This window comes from Telopea speciosissima, chromosome 6, assembly GCF_018873765.1.
Source record: "Telopea speciosissima isolate NSW1024214 ecotype Mountain lineage chromosome 6, Tspe_v1, whole genome shotgun sequence".
Taxonomy (NCBI): domain Eukaryota; kingdom Viridiplantae; phylum Streptophyta; class Magnoliopsida; order Proteales; family Proteaceae; genus Telopea; species Telopea speciosissima.
This window is the reverse complement of record NC_057921.1, coordinates 66901673-66927501: the sequence shown is the minus strand read 5'-3', so window position 1 is coordinate 66927501 and position 25829 is coordinate 66901673. Positions and strand designations below refer to the sequence as shown.

Below are 25829 nucleotides of genomic sequence, written 5' to 3'. Positions count from 1 at the left end.
TTGATGCGCCGCCTCGTTGGATTAAGTGCATACATGGAATCAACTCAAACGATGATCGTAGTGGAGCACAGGCCCCACTTCTTGATTTTCAGATTTTGATCTCTTATAACATCCAGCCGTTGGATCGTTCAGATTCACGTAGACAAAGTGAATCATGTGATCATCTCTCTTTTTTATTTTTACTTTTAAATTTTTGCTGATTTCATGTTAAAACTTAAAAGTAGCAGCAAAATTTTATTAAAAAAATAAAGAAAGTCATCGTCAAGCTATCTTAGCGAGTAACACTAAAAAGTCTACAACTAGAGGTGGTGGATTCCATGGAAGAAGAAGAAAATGTTGGAACTAGAAGGAGAAGAAAAGTCGAACTTCTCTCAGAGGTCGACACAGAGAGATTACATCATGGATTTCGATCTCGATCTCGACATCGACACATCGATGTTGATGATGGACCAGAGCCAGAACCCTTTCTTGGCTAATCCAGCGTCACCGTTTCCATTTGCTTCATCGTCTCACAACCCGCTTCTTCTGCTATCATCTTCCGAACAGCACTCTTCGCCTTTGTGGTCCTTCTCGGATGCTGACGAGGACCCAACTGCTCGCAACACCGATTCTTCTGCAGGTGGTCTTTGGGTTGCTGATTGCTCTAGATTGCTACCAAGTAAGTTTGTCTAATTTATCTGATTCGTTTTTCCGGTTTGAATTCAATTGAATTTATCTGGAATCCGCTGTATTTATTGTGTATTTTCCTGTTTGGTTTAAGATCTCTTGGTATGTCCCGCAATAGCTTCAATTGTAGGTAGTACTTGCTCCCCACTTTATAGAATTTAGAAAGGGAAAAATGATAATGAAAAGCTCGTTTTGAACTGTGAGTTTGAAATTTCTCACTTCCACCATATCTTAGATTTGTGGACTTTGGAGGATCCTATCCTATTTGTTAGCTAGGAAGCTGTTTGTCTAGAATTCTGGAATCTGTATTTTCCTGTTTAGTTTAAAACTCTATTGTTATCATGGTATGTCCCACTAGACCATCAATTGTAGTTAGTACTTGCTCCTCCTTCATAGAATTTAGAAAGGGGGGGGGGGGGGGAGGGGATGAAAAGCTCGTTTACACTGTGCATAATCTTAGATTTTAGGACTTTGGCGGATCCTATCCTATTTGTTAGCTAGGAAGCTGTTTGTCTAGAATTCTGGAATCTGTATTTTCCTGTTTAGTTTAAAATTCTCTTGGTATCATGGTATGTCCCACTAGACCATCAATTGTAGTTAGTACTTGCTCCCCCTTCATAGAATTTAGAAAAAGGGGGGGGGGGGGGATGAAAAGCTCGTTTACACTGTGCATAATCTTTGATTTTAGGACTTTGGAGGATCCTATCCTTTTTGTTAGCTTGGAATCTGTTTATCTAGAATTCAAATTCCATATGCTCCCACCCAATTATGACATCAAAATTTATTTTTTGAATGATAACTCTCTTAGTTTTCAGATTTTTAAACTGGAATATCATTATCTGTTTTATTCTTCACCTTGGTTTTTCTCCCGCTTGTTGTATCATGTTTCTAAATGTAGTTCTCTTTTGCATGCAGAGTTTGAAATTAGAATAATTAGGACTTCATTTGCTCCTCAAAAACACTTTAGTGTGCATTCCTTTAAGTAGGAATTTTCATGACACCGCTATCTGTATGTAATTCCTTCTTTATTTATTAGTACGTCTGTTTTTTCATTCTTTTTTTTTGGGGGTGGGGGTGGGGGTAGAAAACAATTTATGCTTATTATTTGTTTCTTTCCATCTTTTTTTTTTTCTCATCGTTGCTTTTGTTTGCTTTTATTATATAACTTTGTACCATTGCTTAGTTTCAACTTTCTGTAGTTTATTTATTTGCATTGACAGAAATTCACAATATCCAGGTAATCCTGATCCTGGTACTGGTAATCCTGTGACTGATGAAGATAAAAGAAGTCACGTTCCAGGACCTCGTGATTTGGTGCCACGAGAATGCCTAATCAAAGAGAGGATGATGCAAGCACTTCGGTACATCAAAGAATCAACAGATAAACATGTTCTTGCTCAGGTTTGGGCACCTGTAAAGCATGGGAACCAGTATGTACTGACAACTTCCGGGCAACCTTTTGTTATTGATCCACACAACAATGGTCTTCTTCAGTACAGAACAGTCTCTCTGACGTATATGTTTTCCGTGGATGGGAGGAATGATGAGAATCTGGGGCTACCTGGCCGTGTTTTCTGGCAGAAGTTGCCAGAATGGACCCCAAATGTGCAGTATTACAGCAGCAAAGAGTATCCAAGACGAAAACATGCTTTGCACAACAACATCAAAGGATCCTTGGCTTTGCCAATCTTTGAACCTTCTGGAAAATTATGTGTAGGTGTGCTTGAGCTTATAATGACATCACAGAAGATTAACTATGCTCCTGAGGTTGATAAAATCTGCAAAGCTCTTGAGGTTGGTGCTTTTCTCATTCGTTATTCTGTATGTTTTCTTTGTTGTAAAAAAAAAAAAAAAAAGACTTGTCATTCTTCATTTCTTACTAGTATTGTTTTGGAAGATTAAGGTTTCTCTTCATGTAACTTATAATTCAAGTTTTTCGATTAATTTCTTGTCATGATGGATGATGTGCCTGATATCATGTCTCAAATGCTAAAGATTCATGGTGAGGAATTCTACAAAATGACGCATAAGCCTCTAGGCATGGATCCTAAGCCTCAAGAGTGCTGTTTTTAATAGACAAAGAATCAGTTTCACTATTTTATCTTGAGTTATGTGTATGGAATCTTGAGATTTTTATTCCTCTATACTGCATTATCGTGAATATGCATCATGTTATGTGCTCTATTTCAAGTGCTGATATTGTTTGTTTATTGCATTATGTGCTCCTTTCACTATTTTTATTTTATATATATTTATACATATTTTTGGTGCATCAAGTAGGTAGCTGGCACCTTAATATACTCAGCCAATCACCTTTTGCATGAATCCTATTTCTTGAGTACTTTTTTTAGTTTCATGTCCCATCGATCTTTTACTAGGGCATCCCTTGTAAGTGACGCACCACATCTAATGTAGTTCTAGATAGGGTAAAGCCCTACTAGAAGCCTATTAAACCAGGACCAATAACAAGGAACTAAGGGGCTGTTGGTTTTGCAGTTTCAGTTGGACAGAATTGCAGTTTTAGGTCAAATCTAGGGTTTAGGCTAGGGTTAGGGGTGAATGTGATATATGGTAATGATCAGCAGGTCTAGGGGATTATTCTGTTATAAAAATATTGGGATTTGGATGAGTTTAAAATTCCTGCAGAATTAGGGTTAGGGTTTGGGTGTTGGGTTTCAGGTTCTAGGGTAAAACTTAGGGTTTTGGATGGGAGTTTGAAGTTGGGTTTTGGGTCGAGTGTAGCTAGCAGTAGGAGGCTGGTTCGATCAGATTGTGGGAGGATTCTGCTGGTTAAGTTGGGCTGAACAGAATGTAGATTGATTTTAGGGTTGTGGGTTTTATGGGGAACGAAGAGAATTAGGGTTTAGCTGATTAAAACAGAAATTAAAGGGGGATCGGATGGGGAAGGAGAAGGAATGGAAAACAGAATTTAAATTCAAACTTACCACAGGATTCCACTGGCAGTAGCTTGAACAATGAAGGATAGAGCCACCTTCAAAGAGAGAACCTCCCAACCGTCATGGCGTAAGGAGTCACAGGAGATCCACCTGTCCTTCTTCCTTGATAGATCCACAAGGCAACACTCCAAGGAGCAGGAGCAGCAGCAACAGCAATCGGCAGCCAGCAAACAGTCTTTTCTTTTCAAAAATTCAATTTTGGGGGAGCCTCCACGATTTTATTTATTTATAATAAGGCCTTAGGCCAATTCCTAATACAATCTAACTACCTCCTCACTTAAAATCGTGGAAGGAACCTAATTAAAACAAAGTTACTAATTTAAAACCTTGAAAAGACTTAGTTACCCCTATCAACTTAAATTAAAAGATTTTAACTTAATACTACTGATTTAAAAGAAGATTCCATACTAGTCAATGGGAACACTTCACTTAAATTAGACCAATTGAACCAATTGGATGCAACCAATATAAACCGGTTCAATTTAAAAAAAAAAAAAAAAACTAAGTATGGAAAATGCAAGCAAAATAAACCTAACCTATGGCTCCCTACTTAAGCCCTAAGTTCAGGACTTCTTCTTCTTCCTACTTGGAGCTGCATCAACGTCGTTGTCCGGATGCGGTGACAAGTAGCCAATGGCTCTCATACAGTGGACAACTGTTAATTAAAAATATAGTCCAAAAGCATAGGATTAGATTGGCATCTTGGAACATTGGATACTCAACGGGTAAGAGTCTAGAGTTTATTATGTTATGAGGAGAAGAAGGATTAACATTGTCTGTATCCAAGAGACTAGATGGAAGGGTAAAAAAAACAAGGTATTGGATCACTTTAAACTTTGGCATACGGGAGATCAAAGAAATAGAAGTGGAGTGGGTATTGTAGTGGACAAAGATCTAACGAATGATGTGGTGGATGTTAAAAGAATTGGAGATAGGATTATATCCATCAAGCTTGTGTTGGTTGTCAATATAATTAGTGCTCATGCACCCCAAGTAGGATTGGATGAAAGTAGTAAGTTACAATTTTGAAAACACATGGATGGATTAGTACAAGGTTTTAGTCAGGGAGAAAATATTACTGTAGGGTGTGATCTGAATGAACATGTTGGAAGAGATTGTAGAGACTATGAAGGTGTACATGGAGGCGATATATTTGGAGAAAGGAATGAGGAGGGGGTCTCAGTTCTAGACTTTGCAGTAGCTTATGATTTATCCATTGTGAATACTTTCTTTGAAAAGAGAGGCAGATCTAGTTACTTACAAAAGTGCGGCAGCATATCAGCCAAATAGATGTCTTCCTAACAAAAAGGTCCAACAAATTGTTTTGTAAGGAGTAAGGACTCTAATGTTAGACTTGGGGAGTGCCTAACCACTCAACATAGATTGGTGGTCTTGGATATGTACCTCATTACGCAGAAGCGTAAGAAGGGGGGGGGGAACTTATTTGCCCTAAGATTTGGTGGTGGAGATCAAAAGGAGATTCCTTGAGTTCATTTAGTGATAAAGTGGTCAAACAAGGAAACTGGGACTTTGAGGGAGACACTAATACGATGTGGGACGAGATGACGACTTATATTAAGAAGGTTGCTAAAGAGGTCCTAGGGGAATCAAAAGGTATACATCATGGTGGTGGTGGGATGATAAGGTCTAAGCAGCCATTAAGACTAAGAAAACTAGCTTTAAGACATGGCAAATGACTAAAGAGGTGGAAGATCTAAAAAGAAATAAATTCACCAGCAACGAAGCTAAGATGATAGTGGGGAAAAAAAGACTAGAGACTTCGACCATGTTAGATGTATTAAAAGTGAGGATAATGGAGTACTAATAAGGGATGAGGACATTAAAGAGAGGTGGTCAAAGTATATCTACGGCGTACTTAATAAAGACTTCTCGAGTAATAGGGCTTTGGAAGGCTGCATTATTCACCTTGACACCACATGGTGTAGATATATACGCAAAATTAGGGTGCCTAAAGTAAAAGAAGCTTTAAGAAAGATGAAAGTAGGCAAGGCGCCAGGCTCAAACGAGGTACTTATAGAAGCGTGGAAGAGCGTAGGATTGTGTGGTTTATCTTGGCTAACCAAGCTGTTTAAGACGATTATGACCACAGAGAAAATGCTAGATGAATAGCGGAGAAGCATTGTGGTTTTAATCTACAAAAATGAAGGTGATATTTAGAGCTGCAATAATTATAGAGGCATAAAACTAATGAGTTATATGATGAAGTTATGGGAGAGGGTCAATGAAATCCACTTGAGAAAGGAAACCTCAAACTACTATTTCGGAGAACCAATTTGGTTTTATACCAAGAAGATACACGATGGAAGCTATTTTCATACTTAGGAGACTCTTGGAAATATATTAAGAGGGAAAGAGGGATCTCCATATGGTCTTTATTGACCTAAAAAAAGCCTACGACAAAGTCTCAAGAGAGTTAATCTGGAATTATACTGGAGAAGAGAAGGGTGTCATGTAAATATGAGGACATAATTAAAGATATGAATGATAGTCTTGTGACTAGCATAAGAACTGTGGGGGGTCAAGGTAGTGAATTTTCAATTACAATTGGGTTACATCAAGGATCAGCCTTAAGCCTGCATTTGTTTGCGCTTATCATCAATGACTTAACCATAGACATAAAGATGAGGTTCCATGGTGTATGCTTTTTGTAGATGATATTGTTTTGATGGATGAGACAAAAGCAGGAAATCATGCCAAGTTGGAGCTATGGAGATCAACATTGGAATAAAAAGGTTTTAAGATAAGTAGAACTAAGACGGAATATATGGTGTGCAACTTTAGCTACACTAGGACGAATAATGAGGGGGTGAAAATCAATGAGAGAGAAATTCCACAAAGTAATTATTTTAGATATCTGGGCTCTATCGTAAATAAAGAAGGTAACATAGATGATGATGTTGCTCAGAGGATTAAAATAGGATGGATGAAGGGCAGAGGTGCGTCCAGTGGATGGTGTGATCGGCGTATTCCTTTAAAGCAAAGTAAAGTTTTATAGGACTGTCAGATGACCGGCTATGATGTATGGTGCGTAATGTTGGGCAGTTAAGAAGTGTCATATGAATAAACTAAGTGTAGCAGAGATGAGGATGTTGAGATGGATGTGTGGCAAAACTAGAAAGGGTAAAGTTAGGAATGACCATATTAAAGCTGGACTGGGAGTAGCTCCAATACGGGATTAGCTTCGAGAGAGTCGTTTGAGGTGGCATGACCATGTTCAATGGAGGTATTCGGATGCCCCAGTACGAAGGAGTGATTTGATTCAGATTGAGGGAACCAAAAGAGCCAGGGGCAAGCCTAAAATTACCATGGGTGAAGTGGTGAGGAAAGACATGCTTAGCTTAGGCCTCGTATCATGTATGAATTGAATAGAGCTGTTTGGAGAGCTAGGATCCGTGTGGCCGACCTCATTTAGTTGGGATAAGGCTATGTTGTTGTATTCATTAAATTAAAAAAATAAAACTGAATCACCACTATTTCAGCAATGAGGAATATGCACTACATGTATATCTCAACCAATCATGGAGTTTAGATGGTGCTGGTTTCATATTCGCAGAGAGGGATGCATCAATCAGTTAATCCAAAATCTTTTTTTTTTTTTTGATAGAAAAAGATAAGTGTCATTAAATAGATAATATGTCGGTTACAGAAATATCAGTCCTCGCACCCTTTCGGAGATTGCTTGCTTTGATAGAAAGTTGATCATACAAAGAAATAATCCCATTGTCCCCAAAATTTCAAAATGAAAATGTACAAGCGAGAGATTTTAAATGATCCAAAATATAAAAAGAGTTCCACCAGATCATGTGGTGGCAGAGGATCTATGATCATGTCCTGCAACTCCTTGGATGCATTCCAAACCTGCACGTTAGTCCATCCAAGGAGTAAAACCCCATGTACTCCTTTCGGAAGCCCCCTTGCTTCTGCCTCTAAATATTTACAAGGAAAGATATTTTTAAGTTCTACAAAAACAAAAATCCTGTTGTACAAAAGCCCAACAGCCCATCCTGCTCTGTTTAACCGTCTGTTCAAGTGCCCCGCGCAGATTAAAACAGGTTGAGTTAGAGATGTAATACTGGAAATGGGACACAGGATAGAGACATTACCATGATCATTGTCGAGATGAGTCATATCCGTGCAAGGAGAGTTTTGTAACTCACCAATCCATTGATTAATATTAATTTTGGATGACTTATATCCGTGCAATAGTTATGAGAGGATCAAATCCAAATCTTTATTGGATGAAAATGCTGATTGTTTAATTTTTAGCTGGGTGCTTGTTCTGTTGAGATCAAACATGAAAAGGTACGCAGTCCAGATATGAACATGGGTTGGCATATGTATGTAGTAGTTGTATGGATTGATATAGGTAGATTAAGAAGCTGTACGCACTCTGTAATCCGTTGTAGGTAGCTTTATGGGAGAGGGAGTTAGTAGTAATAAAATAGGAGAAATTGGTGGAAGTGAAGATATTATAGGACGTGATCAAGTGGGTGGTTATGTAGTTAATATTGTACGCTATATATATTGCATTATGTAGAAGAAAAGTAGACTATTGAATCCTTAAATTATCTCTAAAAGAGATGAGGTAAAGCTTCCTCACCCAAGCCAGGACGCAAGGCTTCGTCAATAAAGCCAAAACTCCCTATTTTATCTCCTACCTTTCTATCTTCCCCTTTATTTTATTTTTTTTAGCTCTATTTTTTCTCCTCCCTCTATTGTGCACATATCATTTGGTATCAGAGCCAGACATGGATCGCCGAGTGGAAAAGCTAGAAATTATGTGGGCTCTCTCATCATTAAGCAACACTAGATCATTATTAGACAGCAGCAGATCATGGAGATGATCAACAAGTTGTTTGAGTAGATTAGTTCTCGTTCTGCGCAAACCAATTAAGAAGAAGCGAAGAAGTCCATGGCTACACTCCCAATCCATGATGTACGATCTGGGAGCATTAAGAGGATCCGGCAGAACGAATCACAACAATCATTCACCCCAAGGTTTGATGTTCTCCGCTTCAATGGCCACAATGACAAGTTGAAGGTAATCCCCTTTGGATGTAAAGAAGGAACTCCCCAGGAATGGAGGATCCAATTACATTGCAGCAAAAAGCTTGGAGTATTTGCATGATAAGGTGAATTCCCTTGTTAACACAATGATTTAACTGTTCAAATATATTGCTTGCCGAGGGCTATCATCCCAAGCTGTCTGATTTTGTCAGGTTCTTGCCCAAGTTTGTGCGGTTGGACTTCCCTAAGTTCAATGATGAAGAAAACTCCACCAAGATCTGGGATCCGGTTGGGATTATTTTAATTTTTAATTGTTCCTTATCTCCCTTGGGGACAAGGGCAATTTTAAGAAGGGTGGAATGTTACGTGCATAACTTTGCATGCATAGGTTGACATATGTATGTAGTAGTTGTATGGATTGGTATAGGTAGATTAAGAAGTTGTATGCAATATGTAATCCATTGTAGGTAGTTTTATGGGAGAGGGAGTTAGTAGTAATGTAATAGGAGAAATTAGTGGAAGTGGAGATACTGTAGGATGTGATCAAGTGGGTGGTTATGTAGTTAATATTGTATGCTATATTGCACTATAAAGAAGAAAAGTAGACTTTTGAATCCCTAAATTATCTCTAAAAGAGATGAGGTAAGGCTTCCTCACCCAAGCCAAGATGCAAGGCTTCGTCGATAAAGCCAAAATCCCTATTTTCTCTCCTACCTTTCTATCTTCCCCTTTATTTTATCTTTTTCCCCCTCTATTTTCTCTCCTCCCTCTCTTGTGCACGTATCAGAGCCCTATTGAATAGATTATGTTTCCTTTTTGTTTATTATGCCAAACTACAATTTTGTTGCTAGCGTAAGATTAAATCATTTTAATTGGAGATACTTAGATATGTTGCTAACATAAGGTTACTGCTCAAAACATATCTGAGAACCTCCAATTAAAATGATTTAGTTACGGATGTAATGTAATTGCTTTTATTTAGTGATGCTAGCTTTGTTTGTTTTGAGTTCATTCACAAGTACACAAGTGTTAGATCCTTCATGGTATGGTTTTTACTGATATTGGATTTGATGTATTCCTGGTCACACTAGATGGTTAAGCAACAACCTTCTTGGTGGGTAAACTGAGAAACCTAGTTGGCTCTTCAGTATCTAATTTTGGGGATAACTAGTTTTCAGTCTCTCTGATAAGATACCATTTCCCCTGTAAGGATGGTTTCTTAAATTGTAGCTGTTTCTTGCATCCAATGTGCTATCTTCTGGAGCATCTACTGGATGGTCATTGTGAACTTAATCTTGATAGTCTTGAAATTTCCTGCTTTAAGACTTTCATGTTCTTGGAGTTGTCCTCTTCAATGACATTATTCAATGTACAGTTGGAGAAAAATGCTTATGATGTCTTAAAAAAGAGCCACCTTATTGGGGGATCCTTGTGTGAAGATGGTGTTTGGAACTTGAGGGCACACAACAGGACATGCCTCTGCATCACCCTTTGGGGGGTGGGGGAGGATCCAGTTGCTGGTTCAGTGGAAAAAGGAAATTCTAAGGAAAGGAAAGGTTTATACAACTAGGGTAAAAAACATACGAGGGTAAGTGATCTGCTTAATCAGTGTAACCTCTTAATACCCTGCATCTCTTGTAGTGTTATGGAATCAAAGTTACTGCAGTACGGGAACCTCAATGGGAACTCATGGAGAAGGGAAACAGTTGCTGGTTCAGTGGAAAAAAAAAAGAATAAGGAAAGAAGAAGTTTAAACAACGAAGGGAAAAAAAATGGGAGGGTAAGTGATCTGCTTAATCAGTGTAACTGTGTAACCAAGGATTTAACTATCGGTATCTGTATCAGGTATAATATTGGAGGGGTGATTAAGAGACGTATAGTATCGGTGAGATGCAAGATATGCATGGAAGTGGTCAAGAAATGTATGGGATGTGCTTATGATACATATAAAATACAATTTTGAAGCATAAAACGCCTTATTATGCAATATGTAAATATATATCAGCTCGATGCGCGGATTTGAGTTGTTTTTACCTAGCTAGTGATGTCCCCCCCCCCCCCAAAAAAAATAAAATAATTATAATAATAATAAAAAGTTCCGATCTGTGATTTGAACATTTTAAGTCCCCAAAACTCGTTAAAATGGTTGAGAGTCAATTTTTTTTTAAAATGTCAGATGATTTCCTCCAACTCAAATCGAAGAGAAAAACAAGTTTCCAAGGCTTTCCAAGGACCTCGTTTCAAAAAAATATGCCGTCTGGGTGCTTTACCTGGATTAACTAGTAAAAGGATTAAATCCAGAAGTGATCCTTGTCCCCTGTTGTCTGTAGGCCTTTGATTCCACTGGGGCCTTACATCCCACGACAGTGAGAAAAAAAAAAAATCATCCTCAGTTCGGATTGCAGGCTGCAACTCGCCTGCATGACATTCCTTAAATACTCAATTTGAGTCTATAAAGAATTTGTTTTTTTTTGTTCAAATCCTTTCATTTCAAGGAATTCAGTTTCATATTTCACTCAAAGTTTCTGTTTTGCAGCTTTAAAGCAGGCGTATCTTATCTGTATCTAATCGTATCAGACTGTATTGGCCCCATATCAGACCGTATCAGTCCTGTATCAGTCGATACAAACCTTTTTGAAAAACTCTTATCGTATTGGTAAGTATCGTATCGATCCCACCGATACCTATATGTATCAGCCGATACGATACAATACCTATGGATACTTAAATCCATAGTTATCAAGGCGGGAAGGCGACCATGGTGTTGGAGAGTGTCTAAAATCAAGGTGACACCAGCAAGGTGGCAAGGCACCCGCCTAGGTGTCCAAGGAGCCTGGACGCCTTGGTGACGCCTTGATAACTATGCTTAAATCCCTGAGTGTAACCTCTTAATATTCTGCATCTCTCATAAAGTCTGAATCATAGCAACTGTTAACTTTCAGGCTTTTCATCTAACACAGTGAAAGATTTAAATTTTCATATATAGCACTTTTGCACGTATGTCCCTCTGTTTTGGCAAATCATTTATCATTTATCCCTGTTTCCTTTTGGTGTTTTATATTTTTACCAGTTCAATATCTTAGGGTTACAAATCTTAGGGTTTATAATTATTATTTTTTAATTAGACACCCATTACGATCAGTCAAATATATATGTGAATTACAGCAAAGGATGTCATTCCTCAGTCAAATAAATCCATTCTGTCTTTTTCAGCATGTGGCACTTGACCCATGTCCACAGATCATAGGAAATATTGAAGTAAAGTTGGAAACATTGATCCTGACAAAAATTGTCTGTTTCTGATCTCTGGAGTAGTGGAGTTGTGAAAGGATTTTAGCCTTCTGGGTAGTGGCCTTGAATTGGGATGTTATCCTCCTACCAAATAATCATTTTTCAAAAGAAATAAAAAAATAATTAAAGCGTACATTGTCTCGCTACTAAAACAATTACTAAATACTTTCTGTATTTTTCTATCCTCTTGTGGCTGTGCTCTTTGGTTTCAATTTTCTTTACATCTTTCATATTTTTATTAGTAACATAATTTCAGTTTCCCTGCAGGCAGTAAATCTGAAAAGTTCTGACGTACTGGATCATCCAAGCCAGGTGACTTACACTCTGTGTCCTTAATATCCGATTTATCATCCTGCCACTCCCCCTTTCTATCACTCATCATTTGCATTTGGCTATGTTGTTGAAACAGATTTGCAATGAAGGTCGCCAAAAGGCCCTGGCTGAAATATTAGAGATATTAACTGTTGTGTGTGAAACCCACAAATTTCCTTTGGCTCAGACATGGGTTCCATGCAGGCATCGCAGTGTTCTGGCCAATGGTGGTGGTGTGAAGAGAAGCTGTACAAGCTTTGATGGAAGCTGCATGGGACAAGTCTGCATGTCCACAACTGATGTAGCATTCTATGTTGTAGATGCACGCATGTGGGGTTTTCGCGATGCTTGTGCTGAGCATCACTTACAAAAGGGGCAGGGAGTGGCAGGGAGGGCATTTTCATCTCTTAGGTCATGTTTCTCCAGGGATATCACTCGATTTGGAAAAACTGAATACCCCATGGTACACTATGCACGCATGTTTGGCTTAACTAGCTGCTTTGCCATTTGCTTAATGAGTACTGACACAGGTAGTGACTATTATGTTCTAGAGTTCTTTCTGCCACCTAGCATCACAGACTGTAAAGAGCAAGAAGCTTTATTAGATTCCCTCTTGGAAACAATGAAGCTGCATTTCCGGAGTTTGAGGACTGCTTCTGGAAAAGAACTGGAAGAGGAGTACAGATCTGTTGAAATTATTGAAAAGTCTCCGGACGAGAAACTCAACTCCAAAATTGAATGTATTCAAGTATCCCCTAGCACTAAATCGCCTATGGGGCACAATGGCTCACAGAATATGGTGGAGGTGGTGCAGTCAAATCCATTAGAACAGTGTGTATTAGACAATTATGCTCTGAAGGATAGAGAGAGTCTGGTTATTACTGATGAAAGCCACACTGCTGTTGCTTTCTCTGACAATAAAGTCACGAAGAGAACATTGGAGAGAAGACGTGGGAAGACGGAGAAATCAATCAGTTTAGAGGTCCTCCAACAATATTTTGCTGGGAGTCTTAAAGATGCTGCAAAGAGTCTTGGTGGTGAGTTACATTCTATTTACAAATAACTCTCCATTAAATAAAGAATGGATCGGGACCGCATTCATCAGATAGGTGACGAGATTTGCTTTACCCTATCTAGGTAATTGGATATGCCCCACAATACATCAAATCCCCAACTAGGGGTGGCACTTGGGCAAGTTGAGCTAGGGTGCCTTGGGCTGTCCATCCACTCTGAACCCACCTATTTTTAGGTAGATAGGGGCTAGGCATTTAGTGGCCTGCGTTGGACATGCATAAACCACCTCAAATTGGGTGGGTTGGGCTATGGCTGGAACCAAATGTGAAACACTAGTCCGTTGGGTCTGGCACCCATGCCCTAGCTCAACTTGTTTAATGATCTAGCTAACAGGCCAAACCTAAGTATTTATCAGTCTGGATTCAGGTCGGCTGAATTGCTACCCTTTCTATTCCCCCTGATTTGGCCTGTTCATCTGCTTAGATTATTGCTGTTATTGATAACTACGTAAATGGTATATTGATTCAGCGTTCCTAATCAAATGAGCAGGAGAGCCCCTGAACTATTCTATAACTGAGTCATCTTCAAATAGGGGCTGAACTGGCCAAGTCAGCAGCCCCAAACTGTCTTAGAAGTCCCTCAATGCCTCACAGAACTTGTTTCCCATTGAACATCAGGAGTTGGGTCCCAACCTTGGGAAACTCTCAAGCTTAGTTGCGAGAGACCTTCATTTGGGTTGGGGACCAACTCCTGGTGATACAGTCAACTCAATTCACCAAGCTTTCTCACTGCTTAGTTGCAGGTTTTTTGGCTTCCCCTTGTCCTTTAAAGTCTTCTAAGTTTTTGACTTGCACCATACCACTAATAATGGGTTTTTAGGATCTATAGGTCTGACTAGAGGTTTTGAATTCCGACTGCTACTGTGATGCATCTGCCTCTTTTATATTGGCTTGGGATTGACAATGGAAAAGCACTGGGGGAGTTCAGACCAACTCCTGATCTGGGGGATAGAGATGAATCTTGACTATAAACTATGCTTATAGTGCTGCTGCTTTGTAATCTTGCTCACATGTTCCTCCCCCTCCCCTCTTTCATGTCAACGGCTTAAATTCTTATATAAAAGTTTGATTGGTGTCGGTGATTGACATGCTATTATCTTGACTTGGTTCTTGGTTTTACAGTTTGCCCTACTACCATGAAACGAATCTGTAGGCAGCATGGAATTTCCCGTTGGCCTTCTCGCAAGATTAACAAGGTTAATCGTTCTCTAAACAAGCTGAAACATGTCATTGAATCTGTCCAAGGTGCTGAAGGAGCATTCAGTATGACTTCTCTCGTGGCAAGTCCAATTCCTGTTGCAGTTGGTTCCATTTCTTGGCCTGCCAACTTTAATGGACCCAATCAACTGTTGCCAGGTTCTAAGCCTTCTGATCAGGGGGGAAGGGACACTACATTACCGGCCTACATTACACCAGAAAGCGATGGGCATGGTGACATTAGGGATCAAATAATTGACGGGAATGGAATGTTGGCTCGTCAGGAGCTCATTCATAAGCAAAATGGGGTTGTCACAGAGTATTGTTCGAGTCCCACTGAGTCCAATGTCTCTAAAACAATAAGTGGATCAGTAGCGGAGAGCGAGGACACCCATAATTCTCATGGTTCATGCCAAGGTAGCCCTGTCAATGGAACTGCACAGTTTAATGGACCATTTGTTTCTTCCATCCAAGAAGGTGTCAATATCGGAATATCATCAGCTTGGGCATGTCAACTGACACACACAATTCCACCTGCTGCCTACTCTGTCCCTGATGCTACTATCAGTACACAACAGCAAGCACCATTAGGTGGAATGGTAATAGAGGATGCAAGAAGGTCCAAAGACTTGAGATACTTCTGTGGTTCAACAGCAGAGTTTTGTCTGGATGAGCAGGTCGCAGATACTAGTTGTATCAAACGTTCTGATGAAGCCTCATGGCAGACTATGACTCCTTTCTCTCACAAGATGCCACATGTTGCAGCAAACCTAGAAATTGGAACAATTACCATCAAGGCAACTTACAGAGAAGATATTATTAGGTTTCGGCTCTCTCTGACTTCTGGTATGGTCAAGTTGAAAGAGGAAGTGGCAAAGCGGCTGAAGTTGGAGGTGGGTTCATTTGATATCAAGTATCTAGATGACGACCATGAGTGGGTTTTGCTGGCTTGCGATGCAGACTGGCATGAGTGTATGGATGTCTCAAGATTGTCTGGTGGACGTGTGATCAGACTGTTCGTGTATGACATAGTTGCGATGTCTGAGAGCTCTGGTGATTTAGGAGGAAACACATTGTAAAGTGTGTAGGCTTGTAGCAGAGACTTGTAAATTAAAGGTACCAAGTAGGTTGAAATAGTAAATTAATTTGATAGTGACACTCTGCCAATTGTAACCAATTTTCCCTGTTTGGAATAGAAAAATTCAGCTCTCATCTTTTGCGCTTCTTGCCCAGATACTAAAATCTTGAAGTCCTGCATGAAGGCACCAAGTAGGGGGTTGTTCTGCCGGGGAGGACCCAGTGGACAGTCCAGTTCTTGGCTTATTTTATGAGATCCAGATTTTAAAACTTGAATCCTTTACAAGAGATACAAGCCACAGTTCCAATTATGTGTAGTACAAACTCCAGACGAGTCTTTAACTTGAATAATCAAGCCAATTGAAATCTGAATGTTTTTGTAGCTTAATTATAAATGACATGCTTCAGACAAATGGTTTTTATCAGATCATAGAGAGGGTTTTAAATCGATCATTGGTTTTCATCAGATCCATCTTGAATGATTAGAATGGAACCATTGTTCATTCTGTAGCAAGAATAAGTGCCTCTTTTATCTCATTGACTACCTTATCCTCCATTTCAAGCTGACCACGGAACTAACATCCCTCTTAATTCATAAATAAAAAACCAATAGTAGTTTCTCCATTGACAACCAAACAATCCCTAAGGGAGAGACATTGTTGGGGAATCTTGCAAATTAAACATGTGCTCAAAACCCATTGGCCTAAGTGTCTAAAATCCAAATTAGTACTCAACTACAACTCAAGAAAGAGACATGAATAAAGAAAGTCCAAAAACAAATAGCAAGGAAGTTCCCCTACTCCCTAATACAAGCAAGCAAAGAAAGCTGATACAAGATAAGATCTCCGAAATTCCTGCAGTGATAACACAAACAAGCATGACTCTCACCAGTTTTGGTTAGGCAATTTTGTCTGCACCGACCACAAGCAGGTTCCACTTGAAAACTCTCAGCACCAAAAGTCTAATACTTGAGGTGGAGATGACTCATGAGTCATGCCTTGTTTGGATTGAATGTAGATACCGCCCAAGAAAGGCCAGTTGATGTTTGCATTCCATATATCAAATTGAAACCACACACATATACAAATAGTCTCTTTCCAATCTGATTCTGTTCCAATTCCAAAATAGATTGCAGCCTCTTATGTAATAAATTTGTTTATGAATTGAGTTTTCTTTCACCCATGGCGAAGAGAGAGCCTTTTAATCCACGGGGTTTGATCCTCAGATTGGACTAATAAAGAGTATTTCAAATCTTCGTACATAGAGTGAGTTAATGATGACGTTCACTTTTCCATAAGTCTAATTGCAGCGTCATATCACCTTGGGTGAAGAGATTCTATCTTCATCAGTCTGTAAAACTGATAAATCGCAAATTTCTACGATAAAATCATATAAATCGCAATCAAAATAATACTCGTGAGAGAAACCTGAAAACTGGATATTTATGCATCCTATAAACAAAATCATTTCCTTGGACTGCCCAAATCTTGGGGGTTTTGGGGCTTCATCAGTCTGTAAAACTGTTTCAAAAATCAGAATTGGTTTGACTGATCCTAATTCTGAATATTCTAGGGCTTTGGGACTGGGTCATTGGGTTTTCATATCTGAGGGACCGATTCTAAGGTTTTTGGGTTGGTCAATTTCAGCCGATTATATCAAAATAGCTAGGGACCGATTCGACTCAACCCCAAATCGGAGTTTAAAATCCTTAATTTGTGGTGTATTTGTGTGTCATGATCAAATGATGAAATTAGAAGCTCAGCTCCCTTCTTCCAGGAAAGTAGGAGTGACTTCAAAGAGGGATTCTAGAAGCTTAAAAGCTCCCTTTTCTCAATTTAAACCAAAGTTTCAAAATGGTGAAGATTCCCTTGTAGACACAATTACACAGAGGAGAAAAAGTCACTTCCCTTTCAACTAGGGAAGCCTACTTAATTGATTTTTCTCTGGGCATTACTCAAAACTCTCAAAGACTTTGAATGAAACAGTCCAAACTCCAAAACCCACTCCTTCATTTTGTATTGACTGCTGAGGTCCTGAGGATAGGATAACCCTCTTGACTTTCTTTCCTCCTATGATTCTCTCCAAGGAAATAATGACTGGTGAGTTCATTGATTGATTGATTAATTGATTTTATATCACCAATAATACTCACTTCTCAACCCTTTAAGTTGTTCTTTCAGAAAAGAAAAAGAGAATTCTATCATCACAACTCAAAGTTCACAATAAGAACAAAAAAGAGTTTGATGTTATGCTAAAAAGTAGAGCTGTCTGGTTTGAATTGGTGAACCTACAAGCTCGGTCTATGTGAGGTGACAACTTGTTTGGTGCTGGTGATGGTTGGATGATTTCCAATTCCATTCTTGACAGTTCACCTACCCTTGACCCATTGAAGTTCTGGATCAGGGTTTAAAAACCTGGAATTGGGATCCGGATCCGGATTGATCTAATTGATTTTGATTTGATCTGGATTGGAATTGATCAAGATTGATGAGTAACTGTGTGTCGGCCCAAAAATTCCCTAACCCTAATTATCGTAGAGGGATCAGTTGAGCTGGATCGAGATATGTAGGCTCCATTTGGTTGCAAGTGAAATTAGAGATAAAGGGAGTGAATTTTCAAACATAGAAAAGAAATGCTTGTAATATGATTATATTACTAATTCCTAATTATTCTATATTTGGTTATAAAAACTCCCTAATCTAAATCTCTTGGATTTGAAAAATAGAATAAAATTACATCCAAATACATCATTACTAAATATGGTAAAAAATTAAAGTAGTTTAGACAATCATGTTAAATATTCTCTTTAGTTCCTTTGTAATCAAATGGAGCCAATTTAGCCCATGGGTTTATCTAACCCTGTGATGACGAGGGAATGTATAAAACACGTAATTATGAGTCATGACCATTGACCAATAGTCTCTCTTTCTCTCTCTCGTGTACTATTATTACCTTCTTACAAGGGTGCTTTTTTCAAAAAAAAAATTCTCTCTCTTACCTTAACTATGTGAACTCATATATAGATTATATCATTCTTCGCATAGCCATTGATGTGGTGTGAAAGATTCTTCGCACTAGTGTAGTAGGAAACCCTTCTCTTCCTTTTTTTTTTTTTTTTTTTTTTTTTTTTATATGGGTAAAATAGTTCACATATTGAGAAACCATAAGGTTGATTCAAAGAAAGTAGGAAGTGGATTTGACATTAGGAAAGACTTTAATGTAAGTAGAAGGGTTTTTTTTTTGGGTAAATGTGGAAGAGGTTAGTTGCCCCTTATTCTGTTACTTTCTTAACTACGACATAGATTGATTGAAGTTTCCATTGCAACCCATTTGGACTGGCAGGTCCACCCTAGGTTAACCCCAGAATGTCAAAACACTTTTTGAAATTTCACCACTGTGATCTTAGATGGGATTAGGGATTTAAAAATTAGAATCAGATCGGGTGAGTCGGCCAAGTCTGATCCCAATTCAAATCGGATTTGGTTGAGCCAGATCCTGATGGCCCTGATCTCGATTCTTGCTGTTCTAGATCTGATGATCCATCTGGGTTTCTAGGATTCAGGCAGAATTTGGCCAATTTCGATCGATTCTGGCCAATCCAGAATGGAATCAAATTGAAATCGACTTGATCCAATTCAGATCCTGATTCCTTGTTTTAACCCGGGATGGGATTGAGACACCCAATTCAGTCCAGGTCTCACTGGTTCGATTTCATCAAAATAGACACCCAAGTGTTTGTTAATTGCCGCAGTGAGCAAGTTGTTACAGAAAAACAACTATCAGAACCAACTGCCACTTGCCTTCCTTGGGGTCTTGCATTTTTGCACTTTTTTTTTTTTTTTACGTCTTATGGAATCCATATAAAATAGAGGATAACCCAATAAATAGTGAGCATTTTGGACTTAGCTCGTACTGTCTCTTCCAAGTCCCAAATCCTAACAGCAAGACTAGTCATGGAGAAACACAAACAGTACACGGGGCCAAGTCACCATCGGAATCGCAAAGATTTCATGTTTTCTCAACAAGAAAAGAAAGAAAGAGGAGGCAAGAAAAGTCGAACCTGATGTTACTTCCATGTATTTGAGTTAAACTTTAACACGGGTATTTTTATCAAACATCTTATCGTCATTGAGAGATCATTGGAATTGTGGTGGCTAAGGGTTCCAACTTCCAACTTCCAACTTTTAACTTCCAATTAATTTCTCCAATCAGAGAGGAAACCAGAAATGAGGAACCTGCCAAGTGTATCCCATGGGTACGTGTGACGGCATTTGCTCTTCCCCTGCTTCTCCTCTGCTTGATTATGACGTAAATGTATCAGAACAGCCTCACAGAGAATGGGGTTTAAAGACTTCAATAACTTACCACATGTCTCAGATTCCATTTGGGCCTCATGGAATATAAAGTTGCCCTCCTACATTTCTGGATCAATAATGCTACCAACTATACTCCAACGATGAAATTACACCTGAAATATCCAATGTTTAAAGAAACTCTACTTGAGATATTTCATCTTTGATATGTTTTAGGCAAAAGGCAAAAGGTCTAGTGACAAGCTGGGCACTGTGCACAGTCAACCACCAACTGTGAGATGGGACAGTAGGGGGCCAAAATGACTAAAAGCCTACCATTTGACGCATTGTAATTTTCTCTCTTATTATGCCTTTGTGCATGAAAACCCTCTTCCCTTATATTATATTTGACCCTGGTGGTCCGCTACGCTCTTGGGAGAATTGCATCAGGAGCTTGATCAGTAGTTCAAATCTCTTCAGCGACACCAAATCCACATTTATTTGCTTTCCAAGAAGTTGAGCCCATGTGGATACCCTATTGATCCCTTGTGGGTCTTTTCTTGCGTCCTTACGGGCCTTGATGGCCAATAGGCCCTTGACAACTGTATCAAAAAAAATAGAGATATTTTTGAGGTATCTTTTTTCATATTTTTAACTTTGCTCATACTACCACTTCTCGAATGGAAGATGTGTTGATTTTTGACTTATAGAAATTGTATATTAATGTTTGATTTGGTTTATTCTCTCCCCCTTTTTCTTTTTCTTTCCCACTATGGGTTGGTACTACAGCTAATCTATCGAAGGAGAGGAAAAAAGTATCACCAAAAATTACCATCGATGGGTAGTATTAGAAATATGAAATAAAAACGATGACCCAAACATAACATTTAAGAATCGTGAAATATCTCAAACATAATATTTATGAAACATGAAGTATACCAGACGTAATTTCTCTAAACTTTTGATACCCTAGATGTAATTAATCCATTTTTGTTGTTGTTTTGGGAAGAGGTTATTCCCACATGCACATTAGACTCCAAAACAGAATTTTGGTTTGCCTTCTACAAAGATTAGCAATTTGCGGTTTAAAAAGAAAATAGAAACTTTTTTAATCATAATTTGATTTCACTTCCCTTTCCTTTATTTTCTTGCAACTTAACGGAGCCGTAGGAACTCAATATTTTCTCCATTAATCCGTTGTTTTGAGATGGCCAAATTTGACAATTAATCGATCAAATCAATTGGACTTTAGATTTGTGCTGGACTCCAATTCATTATTCTGATCAGTTCATGACTAATTACTAGATTATATATCTAATTCCTTAGGGTTAGGCTTCCATTTCTGTCTTATAAAGAATAAGCTAGTATTCTTTGTCTCTGTCTTCTATTTTTAATTATTATCCTTTTGTTCCTTATGGATAAGGGCCTTCCATTAGTCATTGTTTAATTTTTCAGCAAATTAAACAGTAGTAAATCTTGGTTGGCTACCTTGTTTGTGTTTCAGCCAAGTCTAAAATAGACACAAGTAGCTGAACCACTATACATAGTAGCAGCCCAGTTCCCTACTCCTTACTACCTAATGAAGAGTAAGTAGAATCCATGGGGATTTTAGGGGTGTCAATCAGTCGGTTTGGTCCAGTTTTGGACTGATAATAGATCAAGTTGAAACCAAACCGTTAAGTCTAAAATCGGTTCTGGTTTCGAAACAGTTTGGATAGGTTTTTTTATCAGGTGGACATAATGTGGTCTTATCAAGGTGCTATCTGGTCCAGTTTGGTTTCAATTTCTATTGATTTTGCAAGACCCCAAAATGAAGGTTCGGTTTGGACTTGTTAGGTACTTGATTGATACGCCAAAAGCACCAGAGCTGATGGAACGTGTTAAATCAAGCTCTTTAAATTATCACATATTAGACTGGCATAATCTGACGATCATACACTAAAGTGGGCTCCATTACATAATAGACCACCACGCTTCCACAGCCGTCGTTTGGTAGTAGGTAGCCCTTTCCAAGGGGCTCCACTCTGTTCCAGGATTTTTGAGTGGTGGTAGGTAGCGTTTTCTTGACAGCTTTCACTCTACTCTAGGTACAGCTATATTCTCTTTGGTAGTCATTGTCGTGATTTGAACCCATGACATAGTGACTGGCTCTGATACCAAATGTTTGGTATTTGACCGATACTCCAAAAACTCTAGAGTAGATGGAACGCGATAAATCAAACCCTTTTAACCTATCCCATTTTAATCTGGCACAATTTAACACTCATACATTAAAATGGGTCCCATTAGACACATAACATGACTGAATTGGTCAATTTTGATTGGTCTAATCGGTTCCCGCTGGAAATTGACCCCTATGTCATGGGGTTAATTGTACAGTGCCACCTCAGCCTCAATTCACTTCTTTGCTTAAACACAAAAAGGAAAAGAACAAGTTCTTCTCTGCAACAGAGACTTCAATGTTGTGTACTTTTATGGTTTTTTTTTTCTTTTAAGGATAATTAATTTCATGGCATGGGGGTTTATCAAATTATGGACGTGGCTAAGGATTAAGGAACCACAAAACAAATACATGGTCGACATTAAACTGTACAGATTTCAAACGACATTACAGTATTTTCAACACACGTACCCACCATTAAAGCTGTCGTTAAGTAGCAGCAGCCATCACCACCTTAACCCTCGTGCACTAAAAACTTTGAATTTTAAGCTTTTCCTTCATACAAACAGTCCACTCCTGTCAACATCTTTGGGAGTTAGAAATTTCAGACGTCCTTCTGGTGGGCTCAGGCCTTCCCTTCTCTTTCTCTCTCTCTCTCTATATATATAGAACGTACAACATAAAATCATACACATTTGATTTGGGTATCAAATTTATCAAAACAAAAAATTAATCTTTTTTTTAAGTTGTTATAAAGTATGGATATGGAAATGCCGGCACGGCCGAAGATTAATCAACCCTGTGCTGCTTGCCGGATGCTTCGTCGGAGATGCGGGAGTGACTGTTTATTGGCTCCTTATTTTCCTGCTGAGAAAGCTGATAACTTTGTTGTGGTTCACAAGGTTTTTGGTGCTAGCAATGTTATCAAAATGCTCCAGGTGAGGTTCTCTTCAGTTTTGTCTTCCCTCTTTCTACTCTCTTGTTATGTAGGTGTGTGTTTGGTATGTATTCTTGGAATAGATTTTAGAAACAATTACTTGAAATATCACTTATTAATCAGAAATTGTTTATTTTGTTGTTGTGTTGGCGGTGGTGTCAGATGGTAGAGGAAAGCAAGAGGGAAGATTGTGTGAAGAGCATAGTATATGAAGCAAGTGCAAGGTTGAGGGACCCAATTTATGGAAGTACAGGAGCAATCTTTCAATTGCAGAAGAACCTTAAAGATCTGGAGCTTCAATTGGAATCAACAAGAGCTCAAATTTATGAATCACAGGAACGAAAAGATCAATTATTGAGGATTCTAATGGATATTCGTCTCCAACGTCCCATTTCCCCAATTGATGATGTGATGTTCGATAGAGGAGATTTCTTCTTAGACGATTCTACTACTACAGTGTCAGTTGGTTATGACCCAATTGAATTTCCATTACATTGTGATTGGATTTTATGGTGAGAGAGAGAGAGAGAAAGCAGAGATAGGGATTAGGGAAGTCTATAAATTGAAACAAGAAATTCCAGAACCTTTAAAGATTTCCAATACTTGATATTTTATTACACATGCAAGTATTAGAGACAATAAAGGAATTACGTCAGAGAAGATTGTAGTGTCGATCTGATAAGTGCTAACAGGTTTCCTCCCCAAGTTCTAGGCTTCTTCTACCTGTAGATAATTGATTATAACCATAGAGAAAATCCAATTAATAAGATCTTCTTTTTCTTTTAGTTGATTTTTTTTGTTTTTGTTTTTTTAATGATCTCATATAATGATGACCTTACCAAAGTCTTAACAAGTTCATCAAGGTTTGGCACCAATCTTCATGAGCTAATATGATAGATGACCTTGTAGATATTATATTGATCAAATCTAAAATTAAAATTAACATGTATGAATTAAATTGTGAGAGAGGATATGGTCTAGATTAACCACGCATCAATTTTCAAATGTCATAAAGCATTAATTTTGCCACATGGACAAATGATATGTCAATTTCAACCATTGGATAAAGAGGATATGGTCTAGCATCTATACTTTAGATTAGCCACGCATCAAATTTCAAAATCTAATTCAACTAAATATCCTGATTTGTATTCGACATCCTATGTATATCCATGCATGTGTACCGATACTCTAGATATTACTACTCTTCTTTCTTTCAATAAATTTGTTTTTTGTTCTTAGGCCAAGAAAAAAAAAAGTGGAAACAAATGGTTTAGATTAAAAAAAATGAAATAGATGAATCAAATTTATCTTGTGATTTTCTTAAACATCATTTTCCATTATTACATGAATAACTAATTACCTTTTCTCTCATATTGGCATGTACAGTCAATAATTAAACCATTCTTTCTTCGTGTTTTTTTATTTTTCAATGCTATTATTCTCATGTATCAGTGTGTCAGTTGATCTAGAATTGGTTCGACCCGGGCCGCCCTTTATCCTACCTGTCCACAAAATTTTAACGTCATTTATCCTCCCACATGGCAAAACTAGGTACCCTAAATTAATTCCATCATCTACATTTATCTGACATAAATGCTCCTGTGATCCTAATCTGACTAATGCAACCTAAGTTGCAGCCATGTTCCTGCTGCCCCCATTGGTAGACACAACTTAGAATAATTCCCTTTCCTTTGGGTTCATAAATACCTTTTTAGGTTTTAATATTTTCCAAAATATCCTTCTGAATTCCAAATCCGCGCTTATGATTGGGGCAGCAGGAACTTAGCTGCAACCCGAGCAGAAGCCAAGTTTTGTCTGGTCAATACTACCTGGCACCTGCCAATGTTCTTTCTGAATCACTGCCCTGGGACAAAGGCAAAGCATATGAGACCTGCACGGCACACCTGAGATGAAAGAGAGACAAAACTCAAAAAGATGCCTACTTGGGATAAGTCTCATCTCCACATGCTATCATTTTCCAGTGCTGCCTACAAGTGCGATCAACTTCTTTATCACAACTTTATTTACAACAAGATTTTCCCTATATACTACTACTCTATGCGAAGTATATTTCACTTCAGCACACTCTCAAATCTCACCATATGCATTGGGAACTCAAGGAACACGTTTCATCTAAGCAAGGTTAGATTTTGCAATAGACTTTCAGCATCTACTTCCATTGACCTGCCAGAGAAAATTCCATCAAAAAATCAAGAGAAATGCAAAAAATAGACTCAAGTCATACCAACTTACCCTCTGTTTTCCACCACACCACACCACACACTTGACCTCCGATCAAGCTACGAGTAGGTAGGCGGCTTGCGGCAAGGACAGAAGGGAAGCCTTTCTTTCTTGCTTCACCCCAGATGATATGATGATCACTTGGTGGTTGGGGGGGGGGGGAGAGGGGTCTTTAGTATGAACTCTATCACTATCACCATCACTAAAGGGGGTGGGAGGGCTTCCTTTTCAATCAATCTCCGGCCGCCAAAGACGGTTTCATTCAGTAGGGAGCTCATATCGTGTTCGAGAGACAGAGAATCTATGTAGGCCCCATGGCTCATTATGTGAGAGTGTGTGTGAAAGATCCCCATTCCGGCCTCATTGATACTTGATACAGACAAGGCATCAGTAATTTTCTCTGATTTTCCTCAAATCTTAATAACACAAAATTCATCTCAGCTCTAAATAAAAAAATAAAAGAATCATGCCGACCCTAATATATCACAGATAAACAACCAAGACAGTATATATCCTAAATTTAGCTGCATTTTGTAAATAATAAGATTACAATAAAGAAGGGATCCTGTGTCCCTCTCCCCTCCCCCCCCCCCC

The 25829-nt window shown here is 38.6% G+C and overlaps 2 protein-coding genes across 3 annotated transcripts; both read left to right on the top strand.

Moving 5' to 3' along the window:
* Positions 1 to 315: 315 nt before the first annotated feature.
* Positions 316 to 15747, top strand: LOC122664465 (protein NLP7-like). Of its 2 annotated transcripts, none has more exons than XM_043860289.1 (5): positions 316 to 619; positions 1904 to 2460; positions 12210 to 12254; positions 12352 to 13291; positions 14450 to 15747. In XM_043860289.1, the coding sequence occupies exons 1-5, from the start codon at positions 334 to 336 to the stop codon at positions 15601 to 15603; spliced, it is 2982 nt and encodes a 993-aa protein (XP_043716224.1). In that variant the 5' UTR covers positions 316 to 333; the 3' UTR covers positions 15604 to 15747. The 2 variants fall into 2 exon arrangements, with proteins under 2 accessions (XP_043716224.1, XP_043716223.1); XM_043860288.1 differs by having other exon boundaries at positions 316 to 658.
* A 7055-nt stretch (positions 15748 to 22802) lies between these two features.
* LOC122665191 (LOB domain-containing protein 1-like) lies at positions 22803 to 23562 on the top strand. Its single transcript, XM_043861275.1, has 2 exons — positions 22803 to 22992; positions 23154 to 23562. The coding sequence occupies exons 1-2, from the start codon at positions 22813 to 22815 to the stop codon at positions 23505 to 23507; spliced, it is 534 nt and encodes a 177-aa protein (XP_043717210.1). The 5' UTR covers positions 22803 to 22812; the 3' UTR covers positions 23508 to 23562.
* The last annotated feature ends 2267 nt before the right edge of the window (positions 23563 to 25829 follow it).